This window comes from Homalodisca vitripennis, chromosome 7 (assembly GCF_021130785.1).
Source record: "Homalodisca vitripennis isolate AUS2020 chromosome 7, UT_GWSS_2.1, whole genome shotgun sequence".
Lineage (NCBI taxonomy): Eukaryota > Metazoa > Arthropoda > Insecta > Hemiptera > Cicadellidae > Homalodisca > Homalodisca vitripennis.
In genome coordinates, this window is record NC_060213.1 from 19,258,498 (window position 1) to 19,285,549 (window position 27,052).

General features: G+C 33.7%; 1 protein-coding gene across 2 annotated transcripts in view; it reads left to right on the forward strand.

Moving 5' to 3' along the window:
* Positions 1–1,704: 1,704 nt before the first annotated feature.
* Positions 1,705–27,052, forward strand: part of LOC124366970 — a 45,875-nt gene continuing 20,527 nt past the window's right edge. Inside the window, exons 1-7 of one of the 2 annotated variants that reach the window (XM_046823605.1) lie at positions 1,705–2,237; positions 7,201–7,310; positions 13,335–13,468; positions 15,761–15,911; positions 21,688–21,838; positions 23,865–24,065; positions 25,045–25,158. In XM_046823605.1, the coding sequence (XP_046679561.1) occupies positions 2,084–2,237; positions 7,201–7,310; positions 13,335–13,468; positions 15,761–15,911; positions 21,688–21,838; positions 23,865–24,065; positions 25,045–25,158 (1,015 nt within the window). In that variant the 5' untranslated portion in view covers positions 1,705–2,083. The remainder of the gene's footprint in view (positions 2,238–7,200; positions 7,311–13,334; positions 13,469–15,760; positions 15,912–21,687; positions 21,839–23,864; positions 24,066–25,044; positions 25,159–27,052) is intronic. The other variant, XM_046823606.1, reaches the window with a different exon arrangement.

The window sequence follows — 27,052 nt, forward strand, 5'->3', positions numbered from 1 at the left end:
ATTATCAGCCACTTAAAGTCCCAAAAATTTCAAAATTAAACGTTTTGAAAATATTTTATCTAAACAAGCAGAATAGATCAGTGCCTTACTCAATCTGTTGACTACTATTGTTTCACGTCTAAAATTAATATTCTTCTCAAATTATGGAATGCCAACGGGTTGACCCAGCATATTCAAGAAGGTTAGTTATTCGTCACTCAGCGTAACTTTGACGTCTTACTTATTTTAGAAACTCATTTCACGGACAGAAGTAATGTAAAATTTCCTAATTACACATTTTACTATACTGATCATCGTGAAAACATGGCCCATAGAGGTAGTGCAATTTTTTGTAAAAGACACAATTAAACATTATGAACTACCCATTTTTAGACAGTATCACCTTCAAGCTTCCAGCATTGTTCTTGAAGATTGGTCAGGCCCTATTACATTTCCAGCAATTTATTGTTACCCCAGACATGTTATAACCATACAACAAATAGAACATGTTTCACTACTTTGGGAAATAAAATTAAAGCAGGAGGTAATTAAATCGCGAAACACCAAAACTGGTGTTCTCGATTGTCCACTCCTAGAGGACGACAACTATTAAAGGTTCTAGATGATAATCATTCCAATCATCTTTCTACGAATGAACCTACATATTGGCCAGCTGATATGCCAAAAATTCCAAATTGGTTACAAAACGTATTAATCAAAACTACACAGATATGAAATCCTGCCTTGATCATTTACCGATTATACTTAATTTAAGCATCGGCGTATTTAATAAATGTCAATTGAAACGTTATACATCAAATTTACTATCTGGGTTCAATTTCGTGATTCATTAAATAAAAATTTGAATTTGAACATTCCGTTGAAAGTATTGGGGGATTTAGAAAATACTACCGACAAATTTATTGACTGTTTGCAATGTTTTTCCAAAGACGTTTCACCCTTACACCGTTCTTAAAAAGTTGACAGATTAAAGTTATATAATCCTAACTACATCAGGAATAAAATTGCTAAGAAAAGAATATTAAGGAAATATGGCAAAACAGTTGAAATAAAAATGATAAGGCAAACTTCAACGGGGCAGCTCAAGATCTGAAAATATTATTGTTTAATAAAAAAAAAAGTGGTTTGAAGAGTATATACCCAGACTCTCAGTAACCGAAGCTACACCTTACGGAAAGTAACTAAAAGAATGAAGCAGCCTTAGTTAGTCAATTACCCTATAGTAAAAACTTATGTAAACTAGGCGAAAGTAACATTGATTGATGGGCCGTCACCAGGCCTTGCCTCTGTTGTAAATAATTTCACTTCAAACTATTCTTGGATGGGAATCAATAAATTCTAGACTCCTGAATCTTTTCTCTAGTTTCTTCTTCATTCTGTTTTGTAAAATTACCCATGTGTACACGAGCAGAAAATTAATAATAGTATTAAGAAATATATCCACAAACTTGTATATAATTGTTAAACTACTGACTTCCCCAAATTTCAAATAAAAAACATCAATCAAATAGTGCAAAGTGAAAGAATACAACACAGAATACCTGAGACCAAACAGTTATGTTATAATATTGGGAAATTGTTATGAGAAAATTAAGTGCCTTTGAAGTGAAGTAGACATACGTACAAAGAATGTTTGCCTATTTACTGCGTTGGCCAGGATGAAAGAAGAAGAAGATGCAATTCACTCAGCCATAGTCCAGACTCCAGACAGAAACCAGTCATCAGTTTCCTTTGAGTTGTGTACTTATTGTCTAGTGCCACAATTGTAAAAATCTAGGAATTATGGGATTTGTTGTAAGAGTAGGGTGGTAGAACGAGAGTGGTTGCTTGAGTTAAATTTTCTGTCATTGTATTAAATTGATAGAAGTTTAAATCATCCATAAATATGGTAATATTTGTATAAAGGTTGATTTTATTTGGTGACAAAAGTTAGCATTATATTTACACATCATGTCGTCATTGACCTATGTGAAATAAAAGTAATATCTTATTTGGTGACCATATTCCATTTCATGTTGACCAACGTGCATGTTGAAACAAGGTTATTTTTGTTAGCTATTTTGATTAATTAATTCATAAAACAATGAGTTCGTCAAATTGGGTTGGTGACAATAGAGATATGTCACCTGATCGGAATAATCGGTACAGCCTGGACAGTGTGGGATTGCAACTTGGACTACCATTACAACTTTTGGGAGCTTCATTGATGGGTGATTTGAACAACTCAAGACACAATGGTAAGTCATGTGTATATAGCATATTCTAATCATGTAAATCTAATAAATTTAGATATAAGTGGCCATCTTAACAATGAAATAAACTGTTGTTTAGATAAATTGTCAGGGTGGCCACTCAATCGGGAATTTAATGGACTGAGAATAAGCTTGGAATTTTTCTGAGAACCGGGAAAATTACAAAAGCTATATTTCCATATCTAATGAATTATAAGTATTTCACTCCTCAACCTCTGACCTCTCGCCAAGAACTTTCAATCTCCTATTGATGGCCATTTTCAAATTCTTCAAAAAATAGTTATATCTTGTTGTTTATTGTTTACATTAAACATTATTATAGTTTAACCCTAGAACTGGCGGTCATTTCATCCTGTAGTGTCGGGCTGTTTTGGAGCTTCGCGCAAGGTTTTTTTTAAAAAATTATTAAAAATATAAAATAAAAGCAATATCAATAAGAGTATATATTTTTGTGTTCAGAATTAAACGTAGAATTGCACTATATTGTAAAATTAACCATCAAAAATTTTCTAATAAACACTTTTTTTAATCAAATATAAAATTTACGAAAAATATTTCTTAAATTTGGGGGGGACCATACCTAGCAAATGAAGTTATAGTGAGAAATATTTATAAGTGAGATAGCCATTCTGTGTCAAATTTTATCTAGTTTCAGAAAAACATAAACATTATACACATTTATGAAAGCATCATAAAGCTATAGAACAAAAAGCAGCGATGCGTATAAATTCGGAAAATCGGGTGTACACGTAAGACTTTGGTAAAACAAGTTTTGCTAATACATTTATCTATGAATACATGTTATTTTGCATATTTTATTACTTAGAATAAAATAGAATATACAGTAGTAATGAAATAATTACCATAAATTATTTTTGAAAAGTAAAAAAAGTTAAATTTTGCCATTTCATTATTCAAAAATTTTGCGAAAAATTTTCATTCAGCAAAATATAAAATAGTTTCTAAAGCTTGTACTATATCAAAATGTATAAATTTATGGTTTATAAGTAATAGGAAATATTATGTAGTTAGAAAACTATAAATATAACTAAAGATATTGAAAAAATATAGAATAACCCAAACAGTTATTATATATAACCAAAGAAATTACAGGAAATATATATTTTATTGTGAAAACTATCTATTTACCAAAAATAAATACTTACTTCAGAGCTAAAAGAGTGCTATAAATAACGTTTAGTAAGTGAAAACAATAACAAACTATGTGAAATGAATTTTAGCCAAGTCATTTTGCCATAGCCTACACAAAGCCGGTAATTTTTCAAACATATTTCAGTAAATAGAAATTGATTTATTCTAAAATATATATGTTTACACTACTACGACATCAAACAACACACTACACATTAAATACGACACTAAAACACGCGTAAAACTATTAAAACTTACAAATATCCACAGCTCGGCACGAAAGTGATACAGAACGGCAGCGGCAATATGGCGGTCACAACAAACGGCGTCGCGTTTTCTTTTACGTTCAAAATAACAAGCTTGCTACGTCATAACCATAATACAAAGAGGAATAAAACTCATCTGTTCCTTAGCATTTTTCTTCCCGAATCCAATGGTGCATGAATTATATCGATACGTTACCGGAGTATATTATAAAAAGTAATTATACGAGGGAATGTTTGATCGACAAAATTTTGACGGTTAACACCACAAAAGCGGCATTAACCGACATAATTATGTCGATTAACAGTTCTAGGGTTAACATTAATGAATGTTAGAAGTCATTTGACAGGTATTTGGCCTTTGGTCATATGTTAGTTTGTTTATTTAACCCTTTCCGGGCCAGGCGGCAATATATTGCTGCCATAGATCGCGTCTGAAAAGTGCCAGGCGGCAAAATATTGCCGTTGGTGACATACGCAAAAAGCGCCAGACGGCAATATATAGTCTCCTTGATATTCGTTGTTTTCTTAAATAAATACGACGTCAAATGATTAAAGTTTTATGTTTTTTTATTCCCTGGTATATTTGTAGATAGTTAATATGAATATCATTTTTATTTTTGAGGTCTATGCATTTTTATTTCGTAATTGTCATGTGAAATTATCAGCTGACTCGATCTATTGTTGTTAATTCTTTATGCTTTAGTGTAATCGTATTATTGTATGCTGGATTCTTCTTCATTATTTTATTTTGTTTTTATAAATATTAGTAGTGTTAGTTATTACGTGCTTAGCTATTGTGTGTAGTAGCTACAATGACTGACAATTTGCGATCTCACGGGAGTGAAATTGTAAGTAGCATATTTGTAAATAGAAAATGTGTAAAATAAATTTCATATAAAATTGTGTAAATATTTCTTGGTAAATAGTGTTTTTAACTGTATTGAAACTGTTTATGGATCCTACAATCATCTGTTTACTGGTACATTCATTTAATGTGAATATTTATTTTAAGTTTCTTGCAATGTTAGAGTCAGTTGCTTTAACACTTATAAAATGTTGCGAAGTACAATTGTGCGTATTTATACAAAATGTGTCATAAAAAATTTATTTTGAGAGAAATAACACAACATTTTGTATAGTTGTTCCTTTCTAAATGTACAATATAATAAAATAGCTTCCCATGGTAAAATTATTTTTCCTTTTTTAGTTATTTACAAAAAAAAAAAATTTAAAATAAAATTTGTATGTAATCTATTAAAACATTAGTTTTTAAAAATTTTAAATTTACTTACTTAAAACTACATCTATATATTTTTTGTTGATAGTATACAGTATATCTATACAAGTAATTTGGCGCAACTTTTAGGTCATTCTCTAATTTTTATGAAAAATTATAAATTTTAATCTAAGAGACTGCAAAATTGCCAATTTTAGCCTGGCACTTTTGACTATTCACAAGGGGATATGATATGTGAAAAAATTTTGCAACATCTCATATTTCTATTATAAAAGTTGTCCATGTACAACGAGTGTCCGACATTCAGCTTCTCTTGCATCAGATGCATCACAACTTTTGTGGCGTGGCCTTTTCCACTAAGAGGTCCTAGAGATCCAGAGTACACAGTAAATTTCAGAATAAGACCACCAGGCTCAGTTAGAGAGTACAATTTTATGCCATATTTATGGCGCTTGCCTTTTATGTACAGTATTGCCTAAATACAAGTCTACCACGCCACAGTACCATTGCTTCATCCAAGGACAATTCCTGCCCTGGGTAGTAAATGGTATTCATTTTTCGATTGAAGTGATCAATCAACATGCAGACTTTTTGCAAGCGATCTTCAAGCAAGCCCGGTACGTTGGCAGGGGTATGATCAAAGTGGATGCACCGTAAAATGAGTAAAAAACGATCACGGCTCATGTTTTCACAGAACTGTAAATTGAACATGGAAATTGTTTTCCAGTAATCATGAAGCCGGTTTAGTCTAATTGTACCAGTATGTAATAACAGGCCTATGAATTGTTTGGGTTCATCAACAGTTAGCTCTTTCCAACGATGAATACAGGATTGAGGTTCAGTGTTTGGCCCACAAAACAACTCATAGGCATATCGATTTATATCAGATACAATTGCTGCCAGTATGTCATCATCTAGTAATAAACAGTACCAATCAATAGGTTTGTTTTCACCTGGGATAGGAACGAGAATTTCATTTTGTTTATCAAATGGAATATTTCTTAGCGCAGGGCCAAGAGGGGTTGTACTCATGAGTTGAGTCATCATCAAGGTCAGAGTCCATTTCACTCTCGCCACTGACGCTATCATTGTCTGGTTCACTGCCACTAAGCTTCCACTCAATTTGTGAGTCACTCAGCAACGCCATTGTTGCAAACCAAATCACTGTATTAGTTAAAACATAATTACTACGTCTCACTACGTAGTAACAAACAGTATAACAAAAAATGCCACTAAGGAGCAATGCTATCCAGAAACGAAGAGGTCCGAAACAAACAATAGACTCGCCCTACCACGCTCACGCACAAACAACCTTCTCCCACCAAATCTGTGGCCACACTGAGCAATGTTGTTGCAAGCGGCAAGATGGCCACCAGCATACCCTGCGCGTGGCCAGAAATGCCGTGAAGGTACGCTGGCGTACCCTGAGCAGTTAATGCACGTTAAACATTTGGTTTACGGCTGCAGTATAATAAGAGGCCACCACCACAATAGAATCATAGTATATCCTTAAAACAGTAAAAAGTAACTGTTTTGTTTGTTACATTTTATAGATACACAAGATAGATAGTTTTTAGGGTAGGGTACGATAAGCGAACCCGGTTTTTTATATTGAAGAATGTAGTCATCAATATGTAATATTCGCATCTCAAATCCTAAACTATCAATCGATATAAAAGTATCTATAGTCCTCAATAACAATCATATGTTTTAAATTAAATATGAATTTAATATTTACAGTGATCAAACAAACTATTACAACCAAAATTAGGAAAACTGAAGACGACCAGATTTTTTCCTCTCACAGTTACAGTTGTTTCTTTCCCACAAATTTCACATAATGGGTTTTTCAGTACGAGTCCAACATGTTGAAGCCACGAAAAACATGTATTATCTTTCAAAACAATGTTTTCTAAAATTGACTGCCATTTTTAATAATTCAAATTACTTATATAAAATTGAAATATTACACTACGTGTATTATTTGAAAGTGTTTACAGCTGTTGATATAGATTATTTAAGTTATTTGTTCAAAATAATTAATCAGTATCGATTGATTATATCGATGGTTATGATTAAGTAATATCATTTGCCAATTTCAATATAAAAACCGGGTCTTTTATCGTACCCTACCCAGTTTTTATAACGTAATTCGTGTCAACATTTTTGTTTTCATAGTTTAGATAATGTAAATATGATTCTATTGTGGTGGTGGCCTCTTATTATACTGTAGCCCAGTTTACTTGTGATAACATTAATTTGATTTACTGAAAAGATGTTGGATGTGTTGCAGGAAATACAAGTGTACGCCGCAACAGAAAACAAGAAAAAAAACTTACAATTCGGCAGACAGTTGATGGCATCCCCATACGAAAAGTATACATCACCAATATCCACATCGAGGTAAGCTAACTCGAGTTGCATGCTGCCATTTAGATTAACTCCAGATCTGGTGCATATGTTAAGAGGTTAAAACTATACACAATAAGCAACTATGCTAGTACTCTGCTAACTTAAAAATGTAAGCCAAGTTCTAATACGATTTAATAAAGACTTGAAGATTACTGGAAATCAAAAATATATTTGTTGATCGTAAAATTATTACATTTTTTAATGACGAGATAAAACTATCACCAGTGGTAATTGTATAATTTCAAAACACTTCAAATACAAAATATGGGGATACTTTAATAAGCGGCCTACATTCGTTATTCAATTTCTATTATCGAGCAATTCGATATACTATCCAACTTCGGTATATAAAAATCATATACAATAAGAGTTATAAATAACTGTAACAAGAAAAATCTCGTACATTACAATTTTAAAATCGTAACAATAACATTACAAAACCAACTATGGCCTAGACTTAGATATCAAAGAGACCTTACAATATTACAACTTGCCCAGCTTTATATCAACGAGTAACCACTTTTGTGAAATGGAGGAAAGAATTCTCCCCATGGGTTACCAGGAGCCAAATCCACATGTTGAAGTCACTTGTGAGAAATATCTCACGTATTTTCTTCATATTCATAGCTATTTTTAAAGTTTAGAAATATTATTTACTTCTTGATGGTTATTGTTTACAACAAATTACTATAACTAATAAGTTGAAATCATATGCTAAGTTAAATAATTGTAATATTGAATTATTCCTTTGGATAAAAACAATCGAACCATTCGATAATAGCAATCGAATGAGTGTAGGCCGCTTATTAAATTCTACCCCAAAATGTTTCCACAATTTTAAGAAGAATAGTATTCTGCAATTATAGTTTTGTAATATTGTTATTGTACTATTCTTTAGAAATTTGTTGTAGAGATGTGTGCAGAAGCATGAGGACTTTCCAGAAAGTAGATTACGTTTTGATAAAAACAAAAATAAAGTACAAAAAAAATACTGTGTTGTATGCATTTGAAAGTTACACCAAAATACTATTTTTCAACATAGTCACCATACAAATTTAGATACTTATCATAGCGGTGAACTAGTTTTGAAATTCCAGCATTATAAAATTTGACACTAGAGACTTCAACAAAGTAGTCTCACACTCCGCAGTTCCATGTTGTCATCAAAGCCCTGTGTCACAAACCAGGTCTCCCATTGCTGGAAACAGGTGGTAGTCACTGGGTGCAAAGTCTGGACTGTAAGGCAGATGTGAAAACATCTCCCATCGGTCACAATGCATGGCCGTCCACTTCGTTCGTCATCATTCACATTATTTTGGCCATTTTTAAACCTAATGCACCACTTACACACTTCACATCTTCTATAATCACATTGTTTCCATAAACTTCACAGAGTTGGTGATAAATCTCAATTGGTTTATTGTGCTTAACCAACATAAACCGTATTACTGACTGCATTTCACAACACGCTGGGTTTTCAATTTTGTACACTTTTTAAACTGCTATTATAAAATAACAAGGAGCGACAGTATCCTCTCACTAGCACGGTTTTGTGAATGAAGAAACGTCCTGACATCAAAATGGCCGCAATAGTCCCACCCCTAGCGGCTACAGAGTGAAATAATCTACTTTCTGGATAGCCCTCGTAGTAAGGGCTCTCAAAAGTGTTGATTTTTCTTACAAAATAAATTTTCATTTAAATGAAAATTACTGTTAATTAACCAAATCATTATAAAAATAACATCAATTTTTGATGGAAAATTATAACACTTTTTGCAATAACCAAAGTTTTTAAGTAAAGATTTAAAAAAAAACCTGAACAAAGTTTCAGAGAAAATTGATACAGTAAAAAAAGTAATGTGCACTAGATTGGCTTTTATACAATTTCTTACATTAAAATAAAATACAATTAAGTTTTTAGGAATGTTTAAATTATGTAGTATTTAGTAAGGATAGCAAACATTTTATTTAACTAAACACTACACTAATTTTATTGTGTCACCTTAACAAAGAAGTTAAGTAAAGATCTACATGTTGAACATTTATAATTTTTTTAGATTTGCATACAGAGTGCGATGATCATGTCTATAATTTAAATGTGGAATTGTTGTGTATTTAAATTTCTAGAATTTCATTGTGCTCTTCAATATTTATGGATTGGTTGGTTAGTTTTGTATTAAATCTTCAGCAGAATTGTAGGTGTTATTTAAACGTACTAAATTTTCTGCCAGTTTGTCCAATATAATAGCTGTCACAGTCACACTCCAGATCTCTTGTTTAATTCTGGTTCAAAATAATTTTGTTTTTTTTCCAGTGAGTTTGAATAAATTATTTCTTGTTTGGTAACTAATAGATATTTTGAATGTTGAAAGCTTTTCAGACAGTTTTGTTTAATTTCTGTTTAAACAGCATACAGATATATTTATGATTTTCTTTAGAGATGATTTTTATTGTTTTCTATATAATTTTATCAATAATATAGAGTTGGCGTGTACTTTTTATCGCTAGATGTATCACTATTGGTGTAATTTCTTTATTTTCATTCTTACAATTTATTGGTGCTTAATATTCTATTTATGATTGATTGAAATGTGGCTGATTTGTAGTTGTCCAAATGTAGTTTAATATAAGTAGCCAGAAACGATATATCTATTGCCTCATTATCTTAAACTCAACTGTATTTTAATGATGTAATTAATCTTCATTGTGAGGCAATAAAGCCTTGGAGCTGGTATCTCCAAAATTCCTCAAATAGACTGACTTATCTTCAGAATTAATAGTATTTTTAAGTGATTCTTTTCTGTGGGAAAAATAGTCTACATGTAGCCCATGTCTATATTGCTATATTCGTTGTATTAAAGTTATTTAATCTACCTTTACATTTTTTTATGAAGTGATTGCAGTGTAACAGTATCATTAGCTAGTGTTGAATTGATTGACCAAATGAAAAGTTGTTTTCAGTTACAATTTGGCAGAAACTAAACCCAGTTACGATTCCTATCTTGTCAACTAATCGTAAACTGATGTAACATAAATGCTTTAATTAAACTTCACCATTCTAAATACTGGGATTGATTATACAAGGGACTTTTTTAAGTAAGGGCCATTTCTATAGACCTGTGGTTGGTGCGATTGCTACAACTAGCATACACAATGTCTCCTGGCATTCCTTGCGAACATACGTATCAGCTGCAACTCTGTAGCTGACTTATAAACTTTTCTGTACTTATTTAAAACGTTTAAGATGATTGAATTGCCCGCCGCCTGTAAAATTTGGTCAGTGATAGATTTTTTAACTACAAGAAACAAATCGGGACTGTAGAGAAAAACTTACTTTTAAAACGTCTCTCCAATTGTATCTGCAAATGTTATTTAACAATAACTAGAAACATAGCTGGGACTCGACTACTTAGAAAAATCACATCATGATTATAGATTTAAATTAATAGAGCTGAAAGCCAAGGTTTATTGCTAATGGATAGGAATGCTTACCTTGAAAACTACATTTTTAGGGCCCACTGATTTGAAGAACACATAAAAGTATGTGTATTTTACTATAATTAATCCCCAGATGGTAGTTTTCAAAGTAGGCCTACATATCGTGATTATAGTTAAATTAGCAGGTACCCGTGGTTTCGCACGCAATTTCGTAGGTTTTGCACTTCTATGATCACTCTTCTTCTTCTTCTAGGCCTACTGCCATGCACTTAAGCCTCAAGGGCCTTTTGCACACCCCAGAAGCACACCATGAGGCCTACCAGTCTCTGATTTCAGCAGTTCCAAAAACCACCGAAAACAACCTATTAGGTCCTCCTAGGGAAATTCACCACCCTTGTCCACACTACCAAAGATGGCATACCGCTCTCTTGCTATTGAATGACAATCAAAGATCAAGTTTTCGGCAGTTTCATCCTGCTCATCACACATTCTACAGAGTGGATCCTCCCGAAGGATGCCGACTCTGTGAAGATGCTTCTTTAGGAGACCTATAATGCTGTCCTGTGATCAGACCTATAACCCGAGAAGACATTGATCTATTTAGTGAGAGAAGGTCAGACGCCACTCTGGAGGAAGGTGACTGTAGTACCATTCTGCTCATTCTCAGACACGGATGCAACCTCCATCTTCTCTCATGTTCAGCGTGATCCTATTTCGAGACAGCCCCAAAGGATTCACACCTTGGAATACCGCAGAATGGTTGAAGGCCTGTCATAATTGACGGTGACGCCAATTTAAGTTTTGATTTCTTCCCCACGATCAAGACAAAATATTAAGAAGTGTATATTTATGGTCGTTATAGTTTACTACAATCTTAGTATTTTTTTTGTTCCATAGCTGGTTTTGCCTCTTTCCCGATCAATAAAATATATTTACTTACACGTACCTCTGAGAAGCCTACTTTTGTCAAAAGCCAACTAATTTAGGTTTCATAATTGTCTGTAAATGTAAAGTAAAAGTTAAGACTGCATTGTCTCGTATTTATACCTGCACTGCTAACAGTACCTGCTGCTTTGCATGCAAATTCAGTAGGTGTTGCACATGTACGACCACTGCTGGTCCGAGTAAATTATGTTTCTAGTGCCAAATGTTAAGTTTGCCTTATTGACACAAAAAATGCATAAACGTGTATATTTATAGCCATTGTAAGTAACTTTGTTATTATATTAGTATGTATTGTTCCATACTTGATTTTGCCCTGTTTCCCGATCAAGAATATATACATATATGTATATATATATATATATATATATATATATATATATATATATATATATAAAAAGCCTACTTCTGTTAATAGTGAACTAAGATGGGTTTTATATAAGTCTCTAAATTTATATTAAACCTGCATTATTTACATTATTGTTATATACATTGTTAAAACAGTTGATTACATTAGGCATGCTCCTTTAATTAATATTTCACAACTTTAGAGACAAATATGGGATTTTTCAATACTTTAAAGACCAATGGGACGTAGCCCAGAGAATAGGCCTATATTCATCCCAGGGACTGTAAGAATGTCCATATAAAATTTCAGTACAATCGGTTGAATAGTGTATGTGTGAAAGCAAAACAAACAAACAAAGGCACTTTCGCATTTATAATATTATTAGGATGTACAAGCACAGTAATGACGATAGTTTAAATTATGATATCTGCATGAGCTACAATGGATTCGAATGAATTAAAGAGGTACGATTGTGATAAGGTGTCTTGTTATATCTTACAGGCTGTTTTAATGTCAATGTTAACACTTCCTTGTGCTGCAGGCTAATTATGAATAAGTCAGATTGTTTGGAAGTCCAGATAGAAATTTGCCATTTTCCGGCAGATAGCTGCTCTCATCTTGTTGACTGACATATTATTTACGTGTCTCCTAATAAAAAGTGGTTTTAAGTGTGCCTTGTTAAATAAAAATTCCAACTTTGAAAAATGTATGGTTGGTAATTTTTAATTTGTTTGGTAACCCCCCTCCATTTGACTCCTGTCACTAATAGTATAATAGACATTCTTTAAGGAAATTCATCATTCATGAATTTGTTTAAAAATTAGAAACGGTTGTTTGCTTTATATAAAGTTAGTCCTAACTTCGCCTCTAATAAAGACATTTTTCATTTCATATTGGCTATTAGATTCTACAGTAATTTGTTTTATGGAGACCGTTGGTAAACTTTTGTTTTATAGCTATTTATAATTAGTTTTTGATTTTGCATGATTAACCATAGATCCGAGCAATGTTGAATGGTTAAAATGGTCACCTCATTTTCAACACGTTACAAGCTTATTTTTTCAGCTATGTTGCTCTTTATTGAACCACGTTGGAGCTCTGTCTCGTTCTGTAGATGTATTTACTTGATGATTGAACAATTTGTAGAACAATATAATTAGTGTTCTGAATTTTATTGAGACTGAAAATAACCAACCAATTAAGAATAAAAAAATTGATTAAGAATAATGTATGTCTACTACTATTATAAAAGGACAAAATTGACTAATAATGTTTTTTTATTTCAGGTTGATAGATTCGAGATTTATAATATATTTGGACCTTATGGAAAGATCATGAATGTATTTTTAGGCATTTCAAAGAATGATCAATTAAAACAGTTTGCATTCATTACTTTTGCCCATCCAAAGGATGCAACACAGTAAGTATACTTGTTTATTGTGTGAATAAAATTATATAGAGACCAATATTATAAGTATAGATAAATGAGTATTACAATGTATTTACTATAAAGACAAAATGTATATACTTTGTAGTTTAAACTGTCATTCATTACATTTGTCACCTTCTTTCAGTAGATCCAGAACATAAAAATAATAATATCACCAATTTTGCAAAATTTCATTGCCCACCTTTGAGCTGAAACCAAAATCAAAGAAATTTTTGACTCACTTAAAAATAAATCACAATCTTCTATGGTGGAATTCCATTAAAATTTGTAAAGCATTCCTTAATTAAACCACTATTGGATCTAGTACATTATTCTGTTGTTCAGGCATATTTCTGATAAATTTAAAATTTCAAAGGTTTTTCCAGTCTTCAAAAAAGGTTCAGTAACAGATATTCAAAATTATCATCCTATTTCAATTTTACAACCAGTTTCAGAAATCTTTGAAAGAACCATAGTAATATATCATAGTCAAACATCTATAAGTTAATAATCTCTAGGACTGGGACAATATGGATTAACAAAAATAAATTAACTATAACTGAATTGGTAGAGTTTACTGAATCTATTATAAGAGTCTGTAAACAAAAAGGAATGTGATTCATGTATCTATCAAAAGCTTTTCTCACAATAACTTACTAAACATATTGAAAAAATTAGGAATCAATTATGCTCATCTCAAATAGTTTGAATCTTGTCTTTCTAATAGAAAAAACGTTGAGATATGTTACATAAAAAATAACAGATCACAAAAATTTCAGTCTATCACACAATAGTAGTAAGAAATGAAGTGCCCAAGGGTTTATTCTGGGTCCCTTATTATTTATATGTTAACATAAAGGATATGCAAAAGTGTCCTAGTAAACTGGAAAATAACAAAAATCAGTGCTGCCTATTTGCAGATGACTCAAACCTAATTTATCTGCCAAAACAAGGCAAAGTAGAAATAACTTCATATTTGGAATTTAAAAAATTACAACATTTTCACTAATAATAGATTGGTTTTAAATACAGAAAAATTTACTTTATTTCTTTCAGTACAAAAGAAATAGAAAACATTCAAGGCCTGATATCTAAATAAATAAATATATATATATATATATATATATATATATATATATATATATATATATATATATATATCTATTCATCAAGTTTCTAATAACAAATTTCTAGGTTTCATGATAGAAAATTAACCTTAACTGAGATTTGCACATTGAACAGATAATTAATTGCGTAAATTCTGGAATGTATGCTATTAAAAGACTGTCTTATGTAGTTTATCAGTTCTAAGGATGGTTTTCCATACCCATTTTCAATCCCATATTGCATATGCAATAGGTATGTATGGAGGATCTACAAAACCAAATTTAAATTAAATTCTTATACTGTAAAAAAAGCACAGCAAATAATGTTCAAAATTAAAAGTAAGAGTCAGTTTAAAATCGTTTTACTGAACTGAACATTTTAACAATCCACAGTCTTTACATTTTAGAATGTGTTATGTATATCTCAATACTCATAAATATAGTTTTAACAGCCATTGATAAAACCATTCTTATAACACTTGGAATGAGAAAGAATTAATTTTACCTAAGCGTAGTTTAGAGTATTTCACTCACAAAATTCTTATACTGATATAATATATCTAAAATCATTATGAAAATAATAACAAGTATTGAAGACGTCAATAAGTTTAAACTGAAGTTAAAAGAATATATGATTTTTGCATTTTATTAATTTCAAGAATTTTATACAAGAACAATGTTATGAAACCTGTGTTGCTTTAATTATTAAAGTAACTGGGTTGTAGTTGACACTGTGTATTGTACTCATGCTCATAATATAAATAAAGATATCTTGACTTTGATACCTGAATTTTCTTATCCAACTTAAAACTACAAATTGCATGTTTCAAATAATAATTTACGTTCTCGCTCAGAAAATCTAACAAAGAGACATACTGGAAGTCACCCAACAAAATTGCAACACAAATGAGTAAACTCCAGCGTGTAGGCAAGACTAGGCTATGTTTATTTTCGAGACAATAAACATAGGTCAACACAGACACTCTCTATGGTCGGATAGAGATTGATGTTACAGACACTATGAAATGTGTCCCTAGAATCTGAGCATTAGAAAATCCAGAACCCGTATATCGTGTTAGATTATTTAAAATCTCATAATTCGCATGAAGAATGTATTCAGACATGAAGCGATATGTTTAGATCTCAGTTAGTAACAATTGTACTGTTTAAATTGCAGAGTGTTGAATAAGGGGATGTTTTGCGATGGCAAGCGACGTCGCATGTACGCACTGGAAGCCGACAGCTGGCACCAGCCTCAGGAGGGGCCCGACGGTGAGGTCATCTGGAGGAAGGTCCACAGGGCTCAGGCCAAAGTGGAGGAGGGAAGTGTGAGTATTTTAACACGTTAAATACGTTTAGGTATTCGGTAAAGAATCGGATTTAGTTGTTTCAGACATTTCCTACGTTATATTGTTTATATTTATAAGTCTTTGTATGACAACACAGTTTTACAGCTGTAAAAAAACATTTTTAACTATTGTACAGCTGCTTAGTTACGTAACTGGCTGACGCAGTGACACGAGCCTTGTTGTCTGGAGTGTAGTGTGTTTGTAAACAAAGTTCCACTATTATTGAATAAAGTGATGTGGTAAATGTTGGTTTAGAGATGGTTTAGTTTATTTCTGATAGTTTTTGTAGTGATACGAGTTTTTATTGTGTATTTTTCAAGTTCATTGTGTAAAATTAGTGACCATTTAGACAATAAATGGTGAATATATGGTGTGATACGCTGTCAGATTCTGAGGATGATTCAGAGGAAGATGATCCTATTTGTGTTGAAAATAATAGATCATATGTGATTGTTTGAACGAATCTTGGACCAAATTTATGATTCTGGATCTCAGTGCTTCAGACTGTATCACACACAAGCTAACTATGTCCATTTCTCACTCATGTTCAATGGAAATAATTTGCATGTTTTCATTGTATAAATTTAGTTTACATGCACTAACATAAAGTGCATGTTCTCCTCTTTAATTTGATACATAATATGTTAGGTTTAAAAAATGTTTTCATAATTTAAAAATGTTTTAAAAATTACAAAAAACGGCTAGTATACTGAGTAAATCCATTGTTATAAGACCTAGGGTTCAATTTGTTAATCTTCAGAAAGGGTTTTGATGTTTATGTATTGTACCGTGTGTGATGGTGGAACTCACAGATATGTGGTTTCACACCAAGACCACATATCTTGCTTGGGCTGACCATTGAGATTAGCAATATTTGTCTGACGCATACACACAGGGTATGTGGCAGATAGTATTCATCATTTCAAGCAAAAAATTTCCTATAAACAAAGGCTGAGAAACGTGTTGTTTAGCCACTAGCTGCCATTTTGTATTAAAAAAAATATTATCTCTAGAACTAGTAAAGCTAATGATACCAAATTTTGCACATAGATAGGAATAAATAAGAACATTTTTTTAAATGGTGTGATTTGTTTTAATATTATCAAAATGGAATCTGTTAAAAATGTTTAATCAAATCCCAAAAAACCCAGTATATCTATTTAAAAAGTTACAAGATACCAAATATTTTGTAATTTTTATAACAATGCTACCTTACTCAACGAAATCTGGAGTACAAGCTGGGAGCAACAAAGATTTTATCAATTGAAAGATATCAGCTATTTTGTATCCATTATACAAAATTTACAAGATGCTGACTATTTTAAAATTTTTATAACAATTCGTTTTTAACTAAATCCATCAATGCATAAGCGAGCATGATCACCTTGAAGGTACACTTGCACAACCGGGAGCAAGAAACTTGTCAAAGTTGACAGGTGTTAGCTGTTTGTTGATCTCGGCTAGAAGTTCGAATCAAATTTTTTAGTATCTAATTGTTTTTATTATGCCATGTGAAAGCCCATTAAAACTATCCAGATTTAACTCTTCAACGCATTATTTTTTTAAGTCCAGTCCAACCCAGTCTGCACCACTTTTTTACCCGTTTTCCTTTATTTTGACTCTTTTTACTATAAGTACAATAAAAATTATAAAATACTCTTATAGGGATATTTTATATAATTTTTTACATTAACTATGAACAGAAAAAACCTATTTAGTGATAAAATAAATTAATTTAATTAATTATCCTGACCGAGATATAACAAAACATGGTTACTTACACTAAAAGTTAGTGGTAGTGTGGTAAACCTTGAAGCATTCTTCAAGGCATAGGCCTGCCTCACAATTTGGACACCAATACACTGTGTCTCTCCTCCTTCCATGTTTATTACACACCACACATCTTTGAGGTTTGGATTTTTTCCCAGTAGTAGGAATCTTCTCAATGAAATGCCTTTCTGTAAGACGAGACGTAGGTGGCTCGGTTGATGGCCTACCATGTACTTGTTTAGGAACACCAGGTTGATATTTTTCGATAATTTCTTTGATCAAACCTAATCTAAAAGAGAGATGGTCCCACGCGGTACGACTATTTTAGCCGGCGGCACTCGAACTACGCAGTGACTGTTTGTCATCAGCTGACCCACTATCGATTGTTTTGCTAAACGGAATCGATAACAATAAATCAATATACAACTTAAACATTCGAAATTTCTACTCAGTAGCTTTAAATCGAGTATGCGTTTAGAATATATTAGTCTAAAAATAACCGGTTATTTGCTGAACGAACGATCGAATGTCACAAAACGTACCACGTACGTCACGGTGCGAGCTCATTGGAATAACGTAAACGTACCACGTACGTCAAAATTCATTGAAGAGTTAATTGTTAGCTTTCAACGACTGAAGAAAGATATTGTAGTGCTACCAAAAGTAAAATTTTATTTAATATGTAAAGGTTTAGGAAAAGTTTTTTTAACAACTATTTACTTGATTTTTATATTTTTGTTGCTTTATAGTCCTTGATTTGTAAATATATATGTGTATTACAGTTTTTATGTATAAAATCCAGTTATTATGCATAATGGCCAAATTCACTAGTCAAAATGATAAATTCATTACTTTTGAAGGAAACAGGATTTTTCCGGACATTTGCCATCGTTCAGTGAAACAAGAAAACAGTAACACTACGTTTCGAGATCTGCAATCTGATCTCTTCTTCAGGTAAAGAACTAACCTAATACATAATTACAAACTAAGTTAAAATAAACAAATCTTACTAAAGCGTTGTGGCACGCCTAAGTCTGGAATCACAACCTACATGTTGTTGTCAACTTCACTAACACTAAAGACATGCACTTAATACAAAACTATACAAAACACTAATCATTAAAAGTAAACTACGGAATACAGGTCACAATGCGTCTTCACTCGTCTACTGACCACCTACGACTGACCAGAGGGACTAGCCAATGGCAATCGTGACGGCTGGCTAAAACAAGATGGCGGAAATACAAGGGAAGGGGAACAGGAATGGGCCCTTTCGTTATTATTGGTTCATGCGAGATGAACTTCTTAAAACCATATTGTGACTCCGCATTGGTTTATTACAAATATCCGATCCGTTTGATACTTTTGGTTTTCTCTTTAGTTCATTTTTTAGAATTGGCAACCAAAGCGGCCTAATCTCGACTGATGGTTGACTGATTGGTTGGTCTGCCAATTTAATGTATGTTGCCTCAATTAATTTCCTTTTGAAGAAATGTGGTTCCCGATGTATTATGTGGGCTTCATCCCAATTCATATGATGGTCTTCGGACCAACAATGGTGTGCAATTTTTGACTTTTCTGTGAAACCCTTTCTCGTGTTTTCTTTGTGTTCTTTTATCCTTACGTTTAGTGGTCTTTTTGTCTCGCCTATGTATTCCCTATTGCAGCTACATTTTATACTGTAAACTGTTTTGTCGTAGGTGGTCAGTAGACGAGTGAAGACGCATTGTGACCTGTATTCCGTAGTTTACTTTTAATGATTAGTGTTTTGTATAGTTTTGTATTAAGTGCATGTCTTTAGTGTTAGTGAAGTTGACAACAACATGTAGGTTGTGATTCCAGACTTAGGCGTGCCACAACGCTTTAGTAAGATTTGTTTATTTTAACTTAGTTTGTAATTATGTATTAGGTTAGTTCTTTACCTGAAGAAGAGATCAGATTGCAGATCTCGAAACGTAGTGTTACTGTTTTCTTGTTTCACTGAACGATGGCAAATGTCCGGAAAAATCCTGTTTCCTTCACAATCCTTCCATCGTCAAAAATAACCTTTAAACAAAGAAATCATTACTTTTAACAAGTCATTATTCATAAAAGTTAATGAGATTTGGTTAAAGTAATAATATTTATAGTAAATTGACCAGACATTACGAATGTTGGATAGCTAACTCAAGTTGGTCATGGTAATAATTTCAGGATGGTAGAGGAAGTCAGGTGACAAAATGGCCTTAAGAGGTGACCTAACATAACCTAATTTCTTATACAGTTCTTGTCTTTTTCTGGATATGCTTAACTCGTTTGTCTTTTAACTTGCAGATCCAGGATATGGTTTACTGTCAGTCACTGCTTGGTAAACTTTAGAATCATTATCAGCATTCATATATCAAACTCCTCGTTTTCCCTCTGAAAAATAGAAACTGCAGCTAGAGTTACCTCCGCTCCACTCTTTGTAATTTCGTATGCAACTTAGTTATGACTATCTTTTTTTTAACTTGACTTACACCACACTTCACACATCCGCTGCAACATTGTATTAGCACCTCAACATCCAACAAAAGTATTTAGGTTTGTTAGAATGCACGCAGCATTTTCAACAACGAACACCGGTATCTAGGCTTGTTTAAAAAGCACACAGCATTTTCAGTATCTAACCCGGTATCTAGGCTTGTTTAGAGTGCACACAGCATTTTCAGTATCCAACACAGGTATCTAGGCTTGTTTAGAGTGCACACAGCATTTTCAATATCCAACACAGGTATCTAGGCTTGTTTAGAGTGCACACAGCATTTTCAATATCCAACACCGGTATCTAGGCTTGTTTAGGTGAACACAGCATTTTCAATACCCAACACCGGTATCTAGACTCGTTAAGAGTGCACACAGAATTTTCCGTATCCAACACCGGTATATAGGCTTGTTTAGAGTGCACACAGAATTTTCAGTATCCAACACCGGTATATACGCTTGTTTACAGTGCACACAGAATTTTCAGTATCCAACACCGGTATCTAGGCTTGTTTAGAGTGAACGCAGTATTTTCAATACCCAACTCCGGTATCTAGGCTCGTTTAGAGTGCACACAGAATTTTCAGTATCCAACACCGGTATATACGCTTGTTTAGAGTGCACACAGAATTTTCAGTATCCAACACCGGTATATAGGCTTGTTTAGAGTGCACACAGCATTTTCAGTATCCAACACCTGTATCTAGGCTTGTTTAGAGTGCACATGGCATTTTGTTTACACCCCCTTTTTGCTAGTTGCCATCATATACAACCGTCATGTCTCTAAAATTAGACTTGTCTTCTTTTATTATGTAATACACATTCCTTTGTTGTCTTTTACGTTGATTTATCAGCAACATCAATAACACTGTATTTTACAATTGTACTGTACCTCGTATACATTGAGTTATGCTTCGTAAGTTTAGTATTACGCGTAACAGTTTTCCGTCTTCACCTCCTGTACCAGTACATCGAAGACCACACAGCATTCTTAGGTTTACATCCAATAAGTTAGACTTAGAACTCCTACCTAAGGTCCAAAATTGGGTTTCCTCATCGCAATGCAAGAATAAAAATGGTAGCTTACATGTCAAATTATTTCTTTCTTTTTATAATTCACTTAAATCACAAAAAAATGTTCACATCAAGGAACATAACCACAAAATAAGTATGAACCAAATGAAAACAATCACTACACGATATGGTTACAAATAGCTGGTGTTCTACTATGAAGTTTCTGAAGGATTGCCAAAATAACAAAATATAACACAGTTAGCTTTAAGGAGTTGGCAATATATAGTTCACCGCATTGTGATGGTGCAAACACATAAAACTTGTAATCATTTATAAAATTAAAAATAAATACTTCTAGGCCTCCAATCATCACAATTGTTTTTATAACTGTTCGGAAAGATTTAAGTAATAATTGTATGAAAAAACTTATCTCAAGAATGTATAATTAATTAGAATATTAATGTTTCAGGAAGAGGATGATGAGCAGGCTGCAGAAGGAGCAGAAATACCACAGGAAACTGTACAAATCCCTGATGAGGGTCTAAATACACTAAACGATGATTGCCTGCTTCACATATTTTCATTCTTGAGCTACAAGGAGATTGCTGGTGTAGAAAGAGGTGAGACTGAATGTTTCTCAAAGATTTGAAATGTTGTATACGATGGTTATTGCAGGAGAAACGAATCAAGCAACGAGCATGGTTGCTGCTTGGATGGGTGACCGTTGAGCGATCCTGTCCTTGCAAGCAGCCCGCCTGCCCGGTCATTGGTGGTGATTCAGAACTCACCTTTAAGCCGTTGGTCCACAAGTTGTGTCTCTACGTTCAACATCGCATGGTTGAATAGAACTGTCTCTGTAGAGCCAAGACACTGTAGACAATAGACAAATATTTATTGTACAATACGTTTTCTGTTATCACAATGTAATAAAAAAACTGGTACAAAGTCAATGATTAAAACTATATAACTAAGCTATACTAAAAAATTACTTTTAATACATATTTTATTGATATAAAAACGTTATAAAACATAACAAACATTGATTAAATCCAAGGCTTAAGCCCATTTTACAATTTGTTTAAAAGATATATTTTTATTATTCGTTTTCATCATAAACCATCTTCAAAGAATTCATTTACACTATGTTTTTTTTTGACAAAGTGCTTCTTTTAATTTTTGTGTAAATGTAGATTAGGGAGGTTTTTTATATCACTGTGGAATATCATTATATAATTTCAAACCTAGTAAAAAGGACTAGTCTCAATTTTTTTCATTTGGCAGAGGCTATCGTGTTTTAGTTAATCTGTAATTGTAACTAGCTATTGACTGAATGAGTTTAGAACTTAATAGAAATATTAGTTTGGAGTTGAGACAATGGCTTGGTTTGGAAGACTTGAGCAAGAGCTTCACCAAATTCCACTACACTGTGACATTTTTAGATACTGTTTTAATTAAGTTCAAAAATCTAAAAGTTACATCTGAGTTGATCTTAAGGATTAAATGTGCATTCAAGGATGAAAAAGAAACACTCCATTAATAAGAGATGGACTTAACGGGCTATCTAGAGAGTACATTATGTTTTGATATAAACAAAATACAAGAGAAAAATTGTATTACATACATTTGAAAGTGACACTAAAATACTACTTCTCAACATAGTCATGACACAAATTTAGGCACTTATCTTAGTGGTCAATTAGTTTTGAAATTCCAGCGTTATAAAACTTTGCCACTTGAGACTTCAACGAGAGGTACTTATATATTCCCGCAGTTCCACTTCATTTTCACAGCGCTGTGTCGCAAGCCAGGTCTTCATTGCTGGAAACAGATGGTAGTCGCTGGGTGCGATGTCCGGACTGTAATGCGGATATCGAACACCTCCCACTGCTTTTAATCCAGGATGTCCTCGAGTTCAATTTGTGGTGTGTGGTCGGTACTCATCTTGCAGTAACCAAACTTCTGCGTAGCAATTTCGTGTAACAAACTCTTTGAAATTTGAGGAAACTAAGTAAGAGTTCTGTTATTGTGAATCGGCGGTCTTCTTTATTCCTATCATCAACTTTAGAGAGACAATTTCCTCGGTCATAATGCTTGGCTGTCCAATTTGATTGCCATCATTCTCATTAATTCGACCATTTTTAAACTTAGTGCACCACTGACGCACTCCACCTTCAGTAATCACATTGTTCCCATAAACTTCACAGAGTTGACGATAAATCTCAATTGGTGTATTGTGCTTAGCCAACAAAAACTGTATTACCGACTGTACTTCACAACTCCGGGATTTTCAGTTGCTATTGTAAAACAACAAGGAACGACAGTATCCTCTCACTATTCTGGCTGGATAGCCATTGAACGTAGTAACACCCGGACATCAAAATTGTCTCAATAGTCCCACCCCTAGCGGCTACAAAGCGAAACATAATCTACTTTCTGGATAGCTGTCGTACTTATGGTATAGAACAAAGTTTTTGGGTTCTTTTAGTAGGTTTGAGTGTAAGGGTCTTTTTCCATCATCTTTAAGAATTACAAAATCTAATTTATGAAAACTCTTCAGAAAAATTATAAACAAGAAATCTCAGCATCATGTTAAAATACTAATTGTCAATAAATGTAAAACTAAACAGCTGATCTTGATGATTGCAGTGTGCAAGCGTTGGCAAGCGCTGTCTTACCAAATGTGGAGATGTTTACACAAACTGGACTTCACCTCTCCACCGTTCAGGAGAATGAAAATGACCACACACACCCTGGAGCAGTACCTGAGACGCTGCGGAGAAGGCCTCACTTTACTGGACCTTTCGGTCAACAATCATTCCTTCAGCGAAAAGACAATCATTGTCGTGGGTAAGTCAGTGTGAAACTCTGTCTTGTGCTCATTCAGGAGAATAGAAGTGACCACTCACTTTACTGGACCTTCGGTCAACAATCATTCCTTTGACGAAAAGACAATCATTGTCGTGGGTAAGTCAGTGTGAAACTCTGTCTTGTGTTCATTCTAGAGAATAGAAGTGACCACTCACTTTACTGGACCTTCGGTCAACAATCATTCCTTTGACGAGAAGACAATCATTGGAATCATATTCACATAGTCTGTATCCTTCGGGAGGATCTGTTCTGTAGAATGTGTGACGAGCAGGAGGAAACTGCTGAACATTTGCTCTTTGATTGTCCTGCATACCAAGAGAGCGGTACGCTATCTTTGGACAAGGGTAGTGAATTTTCCCAGGAGGACCTTATTGGTTGTTTTAGGCATTTTGTAGAACTGCTGAAACCGTAGACTGGTCGGCCTCATGGTGTACTTCCGGGGTGCGCTATAGTCCCTTGAGGCTTAAGTGCATGGTAATAGACCGCCTCATAGAGGAAGGAGAAGGATATTACATTACATAGTAAAATAATTTACTGATGCATAAAACAATTTTATGTTATTATCAGATAAGACTCATCACTGCTGCACTCAAATCATTGTATCTCTGGTACAGTATGCGTGTCCTAAAATTTACTAAATCCCTGGTACTTTACATTTTGTATAAAGGCAAAATTATGTCTAAAAATATTAAAAATAAAAATATATTCTTTCCATTGAAAATAAAATCATTACTGCTGTACCATAAATCAATAAAATGTATCTTTTTGTTATTGTTCCTTTAATGTGATGATTTTATTTTAACAAGTTTATGAACTACAATTTATAAATTGTGAAAATTAATTGTAATTTTATAAAGTGGAAATTCATTACTTGTGAATGCATTGTGAACAAGTTCCATGATTTTGACTTAATATACTTTATGAGACATTTCCTGAACATTCTGTTATGTTGTTTCAGCCAAGTATTGCCCCAACCTGGAGATACTCAGAATAGCCAATGTCCACTTGGTTCACAGGAGCTTGGCTCACCTCGGTCGCCGCTGTCCCAGGCTGAAAGAGCTTGTCTTGGATGGTAAGTTGCTTTCAATACTGGACCATATCATTTTATTTGTAGTTTATTTGATAAGAGGAGCATTAGATGTTCTTGAAGTCATATTCTCATTGTTTCCAATTCATTCCTGTTAAATTGGACAAAATTTTATGTACACATTCATGAGGTGATTCTAACCATTCTTGAAAGATGTTTTCTTTATCTCGGTCACAGACATGCCTTGCAGAATGTGCCACACAGGCCCGCATAGAGGTGGGTAAAATACTGTGAAACAGTTGTTTTGGAACGTGTAGGCTCAGCGACGGTTATGGCTCGCAACCGTTGTCTGATATTGTTAGTTGCAGTTGCAAGCTCGATGGGTACTGCGATGTATACAACCGTTGTCTGATATTGTTAGTTGCAGTTGCAAGCTCGATGGTACTGCGATGTATACAACCGTTGTCTGATATTGTTAGTTGCAGTTGCAAGCTCGATGGTACTGCGATGTATACAACCGTTGTCTGATATTGTTAGTTGCAGTTGCAAGCTCGATGGTACTGCGATGTATACAACCGTTGTCTGATATTGTTAGTTGCAGTTGCAAGCTCGATGGTACTGCGATGTATACAACCGTTGTCTGATATTGTTAGTTGCAGTTGCAAGCTCGATGGTACTGCGATGTATACAACCGTTGTCTGATATTGTTAGTTGCAGTTGCAAGCTCGATGGTACTGCGATGTATACAACCGTTGTCTGATATTGTTAGTTGCAGTTGCAAGCTCGATGGTACTGCGATGTATACAACCGTTGTCTGATATTGTTAGTTGCAGTTGCAAGCTCGATGGTACTGCGATGTATACAACCGTTGTCTGATATTGTTAGTTGCAGTTGCAAGCTCGATGGTACTGCGATGTATACAACCGTTGTCTGATATTGTTAGTTGCAGTTGCAAGCTCGATGGTACTGCGATGTATACAACCGTTGTCTGATATTGTTAGTTGCAGTTGCAAGCTCGATGGTACTGCGATGTATACAACCGTTGTCTGATATTGTTAGTTGCAGTTGCAAGCTCGATGGTACTGCGATGTATACAACCGTTGTCTGATATTGTTAGTTGCAGTTGCAAGCTCGATGGTACTGCGATGTATACAACCGTTGTCTGATATTGTTAGTTGCAGTTGCAAGCTCGATGGTACTGCGATGTATACAACCGTTGTCTGATATTGTTAGTTGCAGTTGCAAGCTCGATGGTACTGCGATGTATACAACCGTTGTCTGATATTGTTAGTTGCAGTTGCAAGCTCGATGGTACTGCGATGTATACAACCGTTGTCTGATATTGTTAGTTGCAGTTGCAAGCTCGATGGTACTGCGATGTATACAACCGTTGTCTGATATTGTTAGTTGCAGTTGCAAGCTCGATGGTACTGCGATGTATACAACCGTTGTCTGATATTGTTAGTTGCAGTTGCAAGCTCGATGGTACTGCGATGTATACAACCGTTGTCTGATATTGTTAGTTGCAGTTGCAAGCTCGATGGTACTGCGATGTATACAACCGTTGTCTGATATTGTTAGTTGCAGTTGCAAGCTCGATGGTACTGCGATGTATACAACCGTTGTCTGATATTGTTAGTTGCAGTTGCAAGCTCGATGGTACTGCGATGTATACAACCGTTGTCTGATATTGTTAGTTGCAGTTGCAAGCTCGATGGTACTGCGATGTATACAACTGTTGTCATTGTGCTGCACTTTGCACATCTGTTTAAACTGAAACTAAACTCAATACCGTCATCAGTGATCGTTACCTACAGTGAAACCATATTATTGTTATTATTGAAGACTGATTCACTATGTTACCCATCAAGCCAAAAGATTGGATTTGCAGTTATATTAGTTAGGACAACTAATTACAAATTATGATAGTTTTTTGCAA